Source organism: Parasteatoda tepidariorum, chromosome 9, assembly GCF_982258835.1.
Source record: "Parasteatoda tepidariorum strain Cologne lab strain chromosome 9, Ptep-v5.0, whole genome shotgun sequence".
NCBI classification, from domain to species: Eukaryota; Metazoa; Arthropoda; class Arachnida; order Araneae; family Theridiidae; genus Parasteatoda; species Parasteatoda tepidariorum.
In genome coordinates, this window is record NC_141763.1 from 12,301,101 (window position 1) to 12,317,207 (window position 16,107).

The window sequence follows — 16,107 nt, forward strand, 5'->3', positions numbered from 1 at the left end:
TATGCAGTGAAGGAAGTGAAATCTTTGTGAGCGAATTTAGAATGTGTCGCTTAAGAGAATCGGTACTTGGCTTACTCGAAGTCGAATGAAAAGAACAGTTTCTAACGTAAACAAATGCCACGTTTCAGTAACCAATCAGGATCGAGATACCCACACTACGTCACTTGCAAGCAAGTATCCCATTATAGATGTTGGTAAGAAAAAACTAATAGAATATTAAAGAAATCTTAAACATCATCAAAATTCTGACAAGCCAAGAAGGTCATCTTCGCGACTCACTGTTAATTATCCTCACCACAGAATCAGTAATGTGTGAAGGAAAATAAATAGGATTCACTGAACTCTCCAAGCATTATAATTATTTACTATAGCCCCGCCCAGCGGGTACTCCGCCCACTGTCAATTTCATATGTATAGAATATTTTTTCAAGTCAATGGGCCATCGGACATTAATTGTTATATTAAAAAAAGATTATTTTCAAAGTTTCAAGTATTTATGCAGCTGGTAACATGGTAAACAATAGTTTTGAAAATATGATGAATACAGCAGTCATGAAATTAAGAAAAATTGGTTGAATGTTTCGATTAAACTTCATTTTAATACTAAAACAATAATTTTTTCTATACATACAGCATTAAAGTATGTAGTCTTAAGATTAATTTGCACAAAGAAAGAAGTTTGTATGTAAAAAATTGTTCGAATAATTACAAATTTACAAAAAAATTGGATTTCGGGTAGCCCCGCTCACATGAATGTCGGCTTTAACCGCTCAATTTTATTTCGTCGATAAATGTACGGTTGCAAAGATTATTATTTTATTGCTTCAAATTTGAATGTTATATGCATTTTTAACAACAAATATAGGTTTTAATATTACATGAAACATAAATTTATATATTTAAAAATGAAAAATTAAATATTTTTAAAATGTAATTGATATATCCAAATTAAATTTAATATCAAGAAATCATAAATATTATGACAAGCTATTTGCTTACTTATTTATTTTCACTTATTTGTGAACGAATCAATCTACAGAAGCATTTGAATGCAATCAAAATACAAAGTGAATTTGTAATTTTATAAGAAGTATTTTATATTAAGTTTATAAGAAGAGATCAACCAAATAAGTTTATATTGAAAAAACTATTGTTATTAATTATTGTTACTTAAATTAAATTATTTTCGTTAAATATTTAATATAAATATATATTAATATTATAATATTTTAATATACATTAATAATGATAAAAAGTAAGACATTTGTTGTTATTAAATGATAGAATTCACTAAAAGTATATAAATATGTAATAAATAAAATAATTTTGTGATAAAAATGATAAATGAGGTTTATCTATTGTCAATACATTGGTCATTCTCACTTACACCTGAAAAAATAGCCAAAAAACAAAATTTTTGTAACTGGGCGGGGCTACCCGACACATTTTGAAAGGAGCTGAAAAACATGTTTTTTTAAATTTCTATTTTTTTAAGTTTAACTATTCTTTTTTCGGTTTATTCTTTTTGCATTATTTAATTAGATGATAAAACAATAGAAACATACAAAAATGTTGATTATTACTCAGTATTATTCAGAAATATAAGCAATACTCCTTAAGTGAGCGGGGCTACCCGACTCTCCCCTACTTTGTGTATGGTGAGGCTAATTTGAGATACGCACGAATTCTGGATTTGAATGCAAACATAATTTTTTCACAACTTTTCGCCCCTCTCGGGTGTCATCTCTCTTTTGTTGGTTTATAAAAATTGTCATTAAATTGTTTCCCCTAGTCTTCTGCGATGAATTTTGTTCTATTTACTTTTTATTTTTATATATTTTTTAACAGCCGACCCAATTTTGGGTTTACGGTTACTCATGTTCTACTCTTAACCTAGTAATTTTGCACGAATCCAGAAGACAAGGAAAGTCCTGAATCAGCACTCCCAGGGGTATGATTTGCTATGGGAAGACTTTGTGACTCGACAGATTTATCGTGCACCAGTCACCATTTACTACACGGGGGAGTCTTCGGTCGGAGGGGATCCAACCTACCACCTCTTGGGCATGGGCCCGGTGCCCTAACCATCAGGCTATCCCGGCTCCTTGTCCTATTTACTTTCATTTTATTTTATTCCCGTCGTTGATCAGTCGACCCAATTGTTTGGGTTTACGAATATCAATGTTGTAGTTAGCAAGCAAAGTCATGGCAGGGATAGCTTGATGGGTACAGCATGTCCGAGAGGCCATGAGTTCGATCACTGCTGGACGAAGACTCCCCGTGTAATAACTGGTGACTGGTGCAAGTGAAGTCTGTCACAAAGTGCTCCATGTTCCCATAACAAATCAGTACCTCTGGGGGTACTGAATTGGAGATTTATCGTTCTCTGGTTCGGATCAAAATTACGATCTACGGATGAAGGACTGGATGCATGAATGGGTTGTGACTGAAGTGTGTATAGTGTGGCTGAAGTAGCATTCTTAACCGCAGATGGCTCCACTGGAAAACAAGAAGCGCACTCTCTGTCTTAAACTCGTTTGGTTTCACCAAACAGTCTAAGACTTCGTAAATGAATGTCTGGTAATTTGATTCAGAGTTTTCACACAGTTAATTTACTAAAATGATATTCTTTTCTCTCTTCCAGCTTCCTTGCAATGGTTTAAATCCACTGAATGTAGAATACTTCTTCAGATTGTCTTTAAAAGCTCTGCGCCTGGATTACTTAGACCTGTATTTGATACACGTCCCAATAGCCTGCCAGGTAATAAACATCTAAAGATGATTTTATTTTATAACCATCGTGTACAGCTGAATACGATTATCCGTGTTCAATTCCTCGGCCTTGTATATTATGAATAAAATCCAGAAGAAAAGGGAATTCATCGATCAAGCATCGAGCCTTCTCAAAAGAGTTTTTAACTAGTTTAATAGAACTGCCCGCATGTGCGTTACATGGAATGTAAAACAACGAAAACCTCCCACCGGCAAGAGAATTCTTTTTGCCACTGAAGATATTTTGCATCGGATTTGCAGCCCAAGGAACGGTATGTTGATACCGCAGTGCTAACGTAAGACATCCTTAGTGGAAGATAGATCATGGGTTAGATCCCCTCGTCTTTGCATAAAAGGGTGAGATTTTCGTGGTTTTCCTCTCCATGATGCGGAAAGGTAGATCAGTTCAACACAAAGATCGCCACGTTTGTTTTAATGCTTAATCATGGGGTTTCCTTATCTTCTGGGTTGGGCTCAAAAAGACATATCTCTAAAGGGACATCTTCGACATATATCTAAAGGAATAATGTATCATTCCACTCATCAATGTTCGAACCACTCAATAAAAATTTTAATATCGAGCATTCCTGTTGAGAACTAATCAATTTAATCTATTTGAAAGCTGTTTGTTTTTCAAAAAAATAAATAAATAAAAGTATTACTAAATTAAGAATTATTTTTTTTTGCATTATTTTAAGGAAAAAAAATTTCAATGAAACTTTAAAAAAAAAATTCTTATACTTAAAGCTTAAAAGCCTAGGTAAACTGCAGATTAACCAGGTTAATGGACGGAATCAAGAGTTTTTCCGAAATTTGCCTTGTTAATGTTCGCATTAAAAGGACGGAGAAACTTCTCGTCGCAAATTCTCTTTCACCTTCATAAATAATTTAAAGTATAGAAAAAGTGAGTTCAGACAAGCGTAAACCACGAAGTTGCCGACACTAAAAAGAATTTTTTTAAATATCAGAATGCAAATAAATTATGAGAAAATAACTTAGGAATACACAATGGAGAAGTTCTTTTCCAATAATTTGTTTGGAATTTTATATTTTAAAATTTTTTTTCCCGACAGTTAAAACTTCATTGCTTACACTAGGTTTTAAATTTTTAAAGAGAGTTTTTCCTGTGGTATGGCTTCCCTTTCAAGGGTCTCCTTATCTTTAAAGTTCGAAAGTTTTTTTTTTATTCTATCAAATAATGTACTGATTGCAGTCACTTGCGTGTTTTAAATAGCAAAAAATTAGATGAATTTTGTTAAGCCCTTCCGTCTCGCTCCCGTGAAAATGACAGGGTGAGTTTTCGCCCTATATTTCTCGCTCCCGTGATATTGACGGGCTGGAGTGTTCAGTAGTAACGCGCCAATAAGAATAATACTAATTAATTTCTTTTGCCCGGAAAACATTTTATTTCACATTTTACACACCAGATGGCAGTACCAGGATATTTTTAAGGTAATTGCATATAGTTATTTTATTTTAAACTATAGATGTTAGCACTAATCAAATACGTAATACAAACACAAAAACCAAAAAAAAATAGGCACTTTTATGACCGTTTTCTTGAAAATTAAGTTTTTACGCTGCAGTTTTTACGGCAACGACCTTATTTTCACTAGAACAAGTGCTAGCGTCTGGAATATGTGCATATTATCTAGGTAGTTTGCAGATTGAGAAATGAAACAATAGTTTGCCATTTTATCTGATTGCCCTAGTTAATATGCATTTTGTCTGAAAAAATCAGTAAAATAATAGATGACTACACTTTAGCGTTAGCATATATGATACACTATTGTATAGGGTAAATCAACCAGTGAAGGAGCATTTCATATATATTGATTAAAAATAAGAATTTGCAAGTTTTTCTTTCGATTGATTGGTAACAATAGCTAACTGCCAAACAATAGGAAGTCATCTAGCAATGTTTTGGTTTACCTGGTTAAATAGACTTCTCTGGAAAAATTTGTGAATTTGCTATTATCTCTGCAACACCTTGTTTCTTTAAAAAAATTATAAGGTGAGTGTTTGTATTTATATGTTTGAAGTGGAATTAATTGCATGTAACAGTTTTATTTTTCTCACTGTGAAAATAAGAATTCAAAATATAGTTATTGAATATTGAAGTTACGTTTTATTTTTTAAGCATCATAGCATAATGAAGTACTGAGATAAGGGGGTGTTTAAACCAGTGAGGGAACAGGCATGTTCCTTTACTGGGCGTAGATTTCCCAGTGAATGAACAGTATGTGTTAATATGTTGACACTTTAATTTTAAATTCAGGGTTACAAAATGAAAGTTAACATTTTCCAAGCATTTATATGTTATAATTTCAAGAAAAGGCTTGTTTTTAAGTATTTGCATGGCTTATAAATTCATAAAGAGCATTAAAAAATAACCAAAATTAAGTTTTCCTTTACTGGGTGTTCATTCACTGGTAAGAGCTGTTCCTTCACTTGGTCTTCTTACTACTTGTTATTTGAACCTCCAAAACTTTAAAACAATATTATGTAAGTTTTCTACAATTTTTTTACATAATTTGCAATAAGTAACAGATATGTTGACACTGTCATTTAACAAAAATTACGAATTTTGAAATTAAAATTATTTTTTAAAAGGCAAGCGAAGCTTAAGCGTTCCTTCACTGGTTAATTTAACCTACTTGTGTATCCTTCTTTTGCAGAATTATGAGATTTGTTAGCTAAGGACGTAAAAGCTCTGTTTTTCGATAAGTTATTTTTAAAAAAAATCCAAAATAGCTCTGCATTTTAATTTATAAAGTCTAGTATAACTCTTTTCCATCAATTTACTGTCTCAAATGATCTCGGGCAAATGAAAAAAGTTTGATATTAGTCTTTGTATATGTTCACATTTTCATCATCTGAAAAATCATCTGCATGTAAATTCATCAGCTATCGTATATGCAAAGCGCGTCTGCGGTACCACAAATAGCAAAACTCCCAAACAAATATTGGCAAACTTTCAATCACAGCAGATTATTATTATTTTCTGTTTCACTTCCGGCCGAATAAAAACTTGATAATAAAACAAAGCGTATTGACGAATTCTGCTATGGCCGAGTTAATTCTGTTATGGCCGAGTTATGGCCGAAAATAAATATTTGCAATGTATACATACCAGAATTAACTCGTTATAATCAGATAATGCATTCATGGATAAAATACATTCATAGATAAAATACATTCATAGATAAATACATTCATTGATAAAATGGGTTGGAAACTTTGCAATCATTAAACAACAACAACAAAAAAAAAGAGGAAAGATAAAAGAAGAGAAACATTGGCTTTTGTTCTGCAGTTTAAGATCCGCAGTCAGAGACAACCATAGCAAGATTCAACACCGCTACTACACAAACCTCTGTAAATAGACTTTTTATAATTTTTTTAAAATTTTATAACCGTCGCCGACCCAATTTTATGGGTTCATGACTACTAATGTTCAACTCCGCAGCCTTGTCATTTTGAACCCAATCCGGAAGACAAGGGAACTCCTCGATCGAGTATTGGGAGAAATTTGCCTTTGTGGAGGACTTTTTGATTGAGCTAACCCGCATTTTCGTTACATGGAGAGCAAGACCACGAGAACCTCCCACGGTTAGCCTAATGGCAAGGGGATTCTAACCCATGATTCGTCTACCACTGAGGATATTTCACGCCAGCACTGTGGGGTCCCGCAGTGGACTGATCGTTAAGACACGGTCCCCAGCAGATCATCGAAGTCAAGCATCACTGGCTACGGTCAGTGTGCGGGTCGGTGACCACTTGGATCTGCCTGCGTAGGGACCGAGGGTGTGCGGTATGGGACCTCGTTAAGCTGTTCTACCGTAAAGTGCTCGACTTCGCGTGCAGGTCGTTGGGCTACCGAAGCGGGGGTGCCATCCCCTCTGCAGAGGATCAAAATTGTGATGGCATGTCTTCGGATCATCCTCAGGGATTTTTTCCAGACCGTCGCCAATAGCCCATTGTGCAGCTCTAGTGCTACGCAAATGAACAACAACAACAGCCAGCACTGTGGTCGGTGCAAGCCGGATGCGGAATTCGTATTGACTGGGATTCGCACCGGTTTGCTGCACTGGAAGGCGAACGCTCTATCCCCTGAGCCATCGCGGCTCCTGTAAATAGTCAGACTACTTTCAATTGGTTTCCGAATTGCTTGCGTTTAAATTAAGGACTAAAATTGCCCACTCTAAATGTTCCTTCCTTTTTTCAGCGTACAGACGATGATTATGAAGTCTATCCTTTCAGAGATGGGGACGTTCTCACCGAAATCGTCAACCTAACAGAAACTTGGAAGGTATTGCTTTGTGTCATCTTCTTTTCTTTCTCAATAGCTCGATGGCCCGGGGTGGGTTCTGATCTTCTTCTGTCATTTTTCTAACCTCTCAAACTTTCAGCAGTTGCAATTTATTGTTGTCAGATACCTTTTTTTTAAAAAATCGAGATACCATTCGACACAATCAATCCAATTTTGTCTAGGCCACTCAAAAGACTCATACTTTTGAAATTTTATCAGAAGCTATTCAACCGATTTAATTTAAATTTTGTCAATTATAACTAGCTAGAGGAAAAGATGTAAAAATCAGTATATCTCACATTCATTCTTTATTCAAAAAATTTTTAAACAATAAATAATTATTCTAAGAACTAAACTAAAATCAGTGGCTCGAAAACCCATCGAGGGTTAAGGCTTACTGTGCCCATCTCAGTTTTCTTGACCATGGGCTCTGGGGTGCAGGGGCAGATGTTCCTTTCAGCCGAACGCGGAACCCCCAATGTTTAGTTCCCAAGCATGCTTGGTACTCATTTATCGACCCACTGAAGGAATGAAAGGCTGAGTCAACCTTACCCGACCCGAGGATTGAACTCAGGACCTGTGGCACGGGAGAGCGAAGCACTACCACTCAGCCATGGGGTCAAATATTTATTCAAAACTGCTTTATACGTGGTCTTTAGATAATGGAATTTCATAATTTTGTTCTAAAAGTAAAATTCCTATAAGTCCGGAAGTAAAGTTGCTAAGAGTGGAATCTTTTTTGTGAGAAATGATCCCTAATTTAAAGATTTGTGAAGCAGCTGGTGAGTTAATATTTGTAAAATTATAAGCGTAAACATTATTTTTTGCAGGTGATGGAATCCCTCGTAGATAAGGGCCTTGTACGGTCTCTTGGCCTCTCTAATTGCAACAGTCGCCAAATTCAGACTATTTACGATGCTGCCAGAATTAAACCAGCAAACGTACAGGTAGGTCATTCACTTCACTTGTAAACCAATTCATTCCTTTTAGAAACTCCTCCTGATTTCATTTTTACAAAACTATGAATAGAGATAATCGAACCTCATCCATTTGTTCAACCTCATCAGCCCCGAAGCTAACTTCCCAATAAATGCTGTCTCTTAGCGTAAGACAGTTTCTTCTACGAAAGTTGAAACTATTGACTTAAAATACAGTCCCTTATGAGACCCACTATAAGATTCTATGTAAAATCTCAATAATCAGGCGATACTTTACAGCTTTATTGTTTTTTACGCTGATGAAACCGGTTTGTACGTTCGTGCAACAATGGGTTAAATGAGACGATATCTATACATAAACGTGGCTGTGTGTGTGTGTCTGTAATCACAATATATCGCCCCAGAAGCCTCGCCCAGGCACGAAATAACTCGGCACATAATTGTGTTTTGACGTAATGAAGAAGTATTTTTTTTTCTTTTTCAAAAATTTGTATTAGTTTTTTAGTTATCAGTCATTTTGTAAGAAAATCTATGCTTTTTCGTCTTCAAAGAGCCATATTCAAAAAACTATTAAAAATGCATATACTTTTCTCCGCTCTTATAAATGTATGCTAATGCCAACCTTACAATTGAAATATTAATTTTCGACAACTTAAGCCATTAATATACGAAAAAATTAATAATTTATTTGTAAAGTTCGCATTAGTTTACATTTATCAAAGTGGAGAAAAGTTTAACTTTTGTATTAAAAATGTGGCAACATATTCGATACGTAAATAGAACGCTTCGCTTTGATATATTTGTCGCTGTTCATAATTGTTATAATAAGTTTTTCTTCTTCTTTCCACGCTCTATTTTTTTTTCTTAAGCGAGGACGATAATTTTTGTAGCGATATAGAAATAGATACCGTAAAAAATTAATTCGTTTTCGTGTTCTTTTCATGTATTTAGCATTTTAGTTTTTTTTCTTAACCGTTGTAGCTATATATCATATAAAATAGGAATTTAATTGTTTTTGAAGGAACGATCACACTTATCTAGGATCTCTTTGGTTTTTCTATTCTTTATTTTAACAGTTTTTATTAAATGTAATTAGTTATTTTCAGAAAGTTTCAGTTTGCAGGTAAGCACTTAGATTTTAATATTGAAGTTTCATGATTTGCTTTCGCAGTAATTGTTGTTCTAAAGTATTCGTTGACTTCTTAAAATCCCGATTACTGACATGGCAGAACCGCCTTCCAAAAAAACTTTGTATTTTGTCAAAGAAAAAGATATTAAGAGATTCTCAAAGAAGAAGAAGGGCCCAAGAAACGTCTGTGGAACGTCAAAGAAGGATGGAACATGACCGAATTTCGACAAGCAATTCTAGAGCCCAAGAAGTATCAGAGAAACGTCAAAGAAGATTAGAAGAGGTTTTCAGCTATTGGCAAATGATGATTTCGAAAGCAACTTTTGTATGCTTTTACAATTTCTGAGGCCCTTTTTTTTAAAAAAAAAAAAAAACAAATCTCCAACTGATAGTTATATTATAGGTTAGGTTACCATAGGCCTTAGGTTACCATAGCAAAGTTACATTTTCAAACATCCTCAAGAGCTATAACACATCTGCAGCAGAACTGTATATAGAATATATTATAATAATTAGACCAAATTATGAGAAGCACTGTAGTGTTTTAATAATGACATGTTTTGCACGAGTTTATATACAATACTTCTATATATAAACATACATGTAATTGGGTTGTTATTCAGGAGACTTTTTATACACTTCCTATTTGTATTTATTTTTTAACGTATTGCATTACAATGTTAACCCATTGATACAGCGTAACGTAAACAAGTGCAAACAGTCCTGTAAAAACAATAAGAGCTGTATAGAGTATCACCTGATAATTAAGATTTTATATAGAATCTTATAATATGGCCAAGTACTGTATATGAACTATTCTATATACTTACGCTAGTGCCGCATTTCCAACATAAACTTCTGTACTTTAAATGTTTATTTTAGGTCAAATTTGATCAGTAAGTAGTGCAGAAGATTCTATTTCCCTTTTTATTAAGATCTATTAGCGAACACAAATAATTTTCTTTGGTAATCATTTTTTTTCCTTCAAATTAAAAGTACATTGTTGTAACAAAATCGGTGAGTTCGCCAAGATTTGCTGAAATCGTGGTGACGGAGAGGATAAAAGTGTGGAGAGTGGAGAAATCGCGTCACCTTAAAACTTACAAAGAGAATGTACGTTACTATGGAATATCTTTATGCATTATAATAGTTGATGAAAGAGACTAACGATTGCTCAATTTGTTCAGGTGGAATGCCATGCTTATCTGCCGCAGGAAGAACTGTTCGAATTCTGCAAGAACCTGCGAATAACATTCACTGCCTATTCCCCCCTAGGCTCACCCGGCCTCCCGGATTACGTGAAAAAACACCACCACCTGTAAGTCTTGTTGTACTCCTCCCTACCCTTAAATAGTATACTGTATGATATCATTATGCCATAATGACGTCACACTAGCGATAGGACCGAATTGCATTGTCCATTAAAATTTCATGACAAGGCGGAATTTTGCTGAGCATACAAGACTTTGAGAAACGAAACCTTATAATGAGCTAGATTTAAGGTTATTTTGACCTTGAGACTAGCTTTATCCAGGGATTTTTTTTTCACGCTGAGGCAACCTCGATTTAAGGTTTTCATATAGAAGGTTGTTTTCTAAAAGTTTTGGATTAGGGTAAAATGCGTAGAATAGAGCAGATTGCGACAGATCTCGTTTTAACCCTTTCGAAGGCCGTGGGAAGTATGCTCACCACCACTTTTAATTTAGGTTTCCATCTGCTAATAGCCTTCAGCTTTCTTGGAGTGCGTTGGAATAAAATTGGTAACCATTTGTTAGTTTAAAAAAAAATGTATAAAAGTTATAAAATACATAATTCCTTTTGAAGTGTGTCGCATTTATGAAAATTATTTTATAAATAAAGAAAAATAAAAGTCAACAAGTTCCTAATAGGTAGTGTTAAATATATTTACCACCAAAAAAGGGCATTTTTATGAACAAAATGAGTTTTTTTTCTTCTTATATCAATTACTATTCTTAACACAATTTCAATTCCAAAAATACTTTAATTTACCTTTACTAGAAATAAATGGCGCATTTAAGGGTTAAGATTAGAAGGTTTACACGTAAACCGCATGAAAACATTTTTAGGTTTACGTTGAAAGGCTTTTGCTGAGCGAAAATGAACCTAATTTTGCTATCTGGAGATGAATAAATTGATACCGAAAAAAAGTAATAATCGTCTCATTTACGAAAATTCCATTGAATTAAATTTTATTTTGTGGGAGCCACATTCACATTTTAAGTAATCATGTTTTTGGCAAATTCTCACTAAACACATTCACGAACTTCTCCTACCCTTACGTGAGGAAGTTGTTCTTTGCTTTCCCCGTTTGCTCTTTCACTTTCGTTGCAGTAGTCTCTAATAATTTCCTCTCCAATAATTTCTAATAATTTTAAATTCAAATAAACAATGTACCTTTGCAAGGAACGTAATTTGTGTTTCATAAATTTTTGATTAGAAAATTGGGTGCTCGAAATTCTTTTAAAAAGTTAACAAGAGATACTGACAGCTGACTTTTCGAATGATCCAGTTTATAGATTCAACGTGACGCCATTGTTCTTTACAGGGCCGCATTACCCATTAGACCAGACTAGGCCCCAATGAGTAGGGGCCCCCTTAAAAAGTTTTTTTGAAAATAAATTTTAAAAAATTAAGAAAATCAATGATTTAAAAAAAAATCAATTTCAAATATATATTAATAAAATGCGATAACTTTTTTACTTCTAATTTAACGAAATGAAGTAAAATTTGATTTATTATTATTTATTTTTATTTTAAATTTGCTTTCTTACATGAAAAGATATATAAATACTTTTATATTTGAATAAATAAAAAATATACGAGAAAAAAATTTAATCTAAGGGACTCAAAAATTTGAAGGACCAAAGACCCAACGTACGCTTAATGCGGCTCTGCCGACACTTTTTACATTCCTTGTAACTAATTACACGTTCCTATTATTTTTCAATAACATATGTGTATAAAATTTTATTTAGGGAAATCAAGCCCATAAAGCTATTAGATGATGAAAGACTTCTATCCATTGCAGAAAAACATCGGAAAACAAAGGCTCAAGTAAGTGAATTTTACTTTTATTAAAGAACAAATAAATATTTGCATTCAATTGATACTTACCACAAGCAATATTGTTCCCACAGTCGTAGTACAGCCAACCCAATTTATGGGATTTGCGACTGCTAATGTTCAACCTCGTAGCCTTGTCATTTTGAACCGCATTCAGAAGACAACGGAACTCCTGGATCAAGTATTGGGAGAAATTTGACTACGGGGTAGACTTTTTGACAAAACTAACCTGCATTTGCGTTATATGGTGAGGAAAACCACGAAAATCTCCTATGGTTAGCCTTACGGCAAGGGGACACATGATTCGTCTTAAACTGAGAATATTTTATGTAAGCACTGTGTTCGGTGCGATCCAGGTGCGGAATTCGTATTGATAGCTATCTCTGGGATTTAAACCCCGTTCACTTCATCGGGAGGCGAGCGCTCTACCCCTAGTAGATCAGCGAAGTTCAGCATCACTGGATGCGTTCAGTGAGCGGTTGGATGATCACTTTGATCATCCTGCAAATGGACCAAGAGTGCGAGGCATCGGTCCTCATTAAACGTTCAGGTCTTCGGGATTCCAAAGAAGGGTTCTCTCAACAGAAGATCAAAATTGTGATCTTTGATGTCCTCAGGAATGTTTAACAGACCGCCGCCATTAGTGCGACATAAAAGAAGTGCTACTATAGCTTCTACAAAAACGTTGTTGCTTTAACCTTATTTATTTAGTGTTATATTATAATGAGTCATCTCGGAAGGATATATAGCGCGTAAAATAAAAAAAAACTATGAATAACTTATAATCTAATGAAAGGATTTTCATGTACTAGGAGTCAATTGGTTCGAGGGGTTGACCTCAAATAGGCTTATTAGTTAGTACAGACAATATTTTAAGTGAATAAATACGACACAAAAACGCACTTTTTCAGAATAAACATACCTCTTTTTACCTAAGGATTATGATTTTTGACCCCAAAATACAGACGATAGTGTACAAAATGTAGATGAGCTGTGGAAAACTAAGACACCATAAATAGCGAATTTCGCCAGGTGACGAGAACTTTTTAATCGAGAAAAATTTGCAAGCATTTAAGAGATTTGATTTCCCGAAAAATTTCAGCATAAAATATAATTTTTAATAATTAACTATTGTGTGTCCTATGCTTCCGAACATATTCTAAAAACGTCACCAAAAACATTCTTTTTAAGTATCAAATTTTTTTTTTGTTGCTGCTTAAAATGAGTGGTCGGAAACTACTTTGTTGCAAACGTAGTTGACTACAACTACTTCTTTTTTCAAATGTAATGACTACAAATGACCACTTCGCTACTTTAAGGAATGAAACTTTGGTGGGGAAATTAATTTACGCATTGTGTTCAAAATGGTTTTGAATAAAGAAAATTGTCTTATATTTAAACATGAAGAATTATTTGGGAGCCTAAGAAGAGAGACTAACATCACAAAGTACATCGCTAAGCTTAAGAGCTGTGGCTCCTACAATAGAACGTCATTATTTGTATCAAACTGGACAAACAATCAGAGGCTGAAGAGGGACAGCCCTCTTAGTTTGATGGAGAGCCCTGCCCTCTTTTTAATCTATTGACACCTAATACTTCTCTTAGTAATGTAGTTTTTAAAGATGACTTAAATATCGATTTTACCAAGCAAAATGAGCATCCGGAGTTGCTACTTCAGCTGGCTCTCGAGGTAATCAATAATATCCGTTCGGATACAGACGGAATCAAGTCTGACTCTGGTAGAACGGGCAATCCTAACCATGGACTCTGGCGTACCTGACATATGGATATTAACGGATAGCAAGAGTTCAATTCAATATTTGAAGAACTGGTCAAGTGTCTTGGAAAATTTGGGTCAGGAAATCGTTATCAAATTGACTACTTTGTCTCAGATCGGCTCGGTGCACTTGCTGTGGATCCCCTCCCATGTGGGTATTTATGGGAATGTGATTGCTGATCGGGTTGCCAAGGAAGGGGGTGAACTTGCTACTCCCCCTTCCTCTAAACTACTGGTGTCTGAGATTCACTCCCTGAAGTTAGCTAGGGTAAACTCAGCATTGAAACACCCACCAGATCATGATTGGTATGCCCCGGATTATCCCTGCAGTACTCTTGTCCTAGATTTGCTCAAACAGCTTTGTCAAGACTTAGAACCGGCCATATAAAGTGTTTGACCTTCAGATCGAAAGAAAAGACTTATGACTATTGTCATTGCTCGGCCATCACTTCCCCTTTGGATCGATCCCCATCTTCTGGATTGCATTGGTGCCTTTGTGAGGCAACTGATGAGTGATGGAGAGACTGTCTATGACTTGCTGATGTGACATGATCTTCTCGACTTGGTCTAGGGCTCTACACCAAGGGGATAGGTAACAACAACAACAGAATTATTTGGGTATTTATTCATGTTTACATGAGCTAGTTTGTTATTCTAAAATATTTTTTTTCTTTCGAATTTGTTAACTTAAACTTTTTATGTCCTTCTTGGCATCGAATATTCAATTTTAGAGATGCTAGTAAGTTATCAAATACTTGCAATTTCGTTAGGTGTTTAATGCTTTTTTATTTCTTCAAAGAAATTAAATGCATCGAAAATATGTTTTTTTCCTTTAAAATAACATCAAGGTTTCACGAGTGTATGTACATTTACATATAAAAATGTGATAAATTATCTATATCCGGGTTCGAATCTCAGTGATGGCCATCAATACGAATTCCGCGCCCAGTTTGAACTGACCCCAATGATGATGTAAAATATCTTCAGTGGCAGACAGATCATGGGCTACAAGCCCCTTGCCGTGGGAGGTTTTCGTGGTTTTCCCCTCCATGTAAAGTGAATACTGGCTCCACCAAAACTTTTTCCACTAGGGCTAATTTCTCTTAATACTTGATCCAGGTGTAGTCCTCTGGATTGGGTTCGAAATTCCAAGGCTACGGAATCGAACATTTCAGGGTATCCGCTCACCTGGAAAGTCATGAAAAATCAAGGAAAGTCATGAATTTCAGTATTGAACAAAATTTAGCATGAAATGTCATGATTTTTTTTTTTTTTAAAAATCATGGAAAGTCATGGATTTAGGTCTCCGAAAAATTTAATGTTTAAAATGGAATCCCCTCCCCCAATTTCATCTTGTTCCAAACATCTGAATTCCTAACAAAATCACCACTCAATCATATTTTATTAGAATATAAAATGATTTTATCATGTTCTTTAAAAATTATGGTGTTCTTTCAAAAAATGACAGAAAAAATATAATTTCTGGAGCGAATTATCTTTTAAACTTCTGTGATTTAAGAATCTTTTATTATTTATTTTGTTTTAAATTTTATTCATTTAAAATTCTAGGTGAAGCAAACCAGTCATAGGCGAATTTATTTTATTCCGAAATGAGAACAGAAAAATTAGGAGTATTTCTTTTCTTTCTGCTGAACAAGAAAAGTATCTTTAGAATATAATTCTGCGGAAAAAAAATTATTTGCTTTTGTATTTTTTCCCCAGCTATATTATTGTTTCAACTCTTTCTTTACTCTGTTTTGTAAAATTTAAAATCTATAAATATGAAGATAGGGAGTATAACAGTTTTGGTTGTACCTATCATTTCAATTCATGCTATTATAATGCTTTTAAAAATTTATTATCACGTTTTTGTCGGGAGAAAGTAGTCACTTCGTAAAGTCATGAAAAATTCTTGGAATGAGACATGAAAAGTCATGAATTTGAAAATCTGAAATGTAGCAGATACCCTGAGTCGTAAACCCGGCTGCTCAACGACTGTTAGAAAGTAAAATAAAGTAAAATGTAGTAATTTGTGTTTCAGATACTGATACGGTTCCCAATCGAGGGAACAGTTTTGGTTATACCTATCATTTCA

The 16,107-nt window shown here is 34.4% G+C and overlaps 1 protein-coding gene across 4 annotated transcripts in view; it reads left to right on the forward strand.

Moving 5' to 3' along the window:
• The window catches only part of LOC107451550 (1,5-anhydro-D-fructose reductase), a 59,614-nt gene that overhangs the window by 21,635 nt on the left and 21,872 nt on the right, over positions 1-16,107 (forward strand). For 3 of the 4 annotated variants that reach the window (XM_087150882.1, XM_087150884.1, XM_087150885.1), the window contains 5 exons: positions 2,645-2,761; positions 7,001-7,084; positions 7,915-8,031; positions 10,339-10,469; positions 12,148-12,226. In XM_087150882.1, the coding sequence (XP_087007008.1) occupies positions 2,645-2,761; positions 7,001-7,084; positions 7,915-8,031; positions 10,339-10,469; positions 12,148-12,226 (528 nt within the window). The remainder of the gene's footprint in view (positions 1-2,644; positions 2,762-7,000; positions 7,085-7,914; positions 8,032-10,338; positions 10,470-12,147; positions 12,227-16,107) is intronic. The other variant, XM_087150883.1, reaches the window with a different exon arrangement.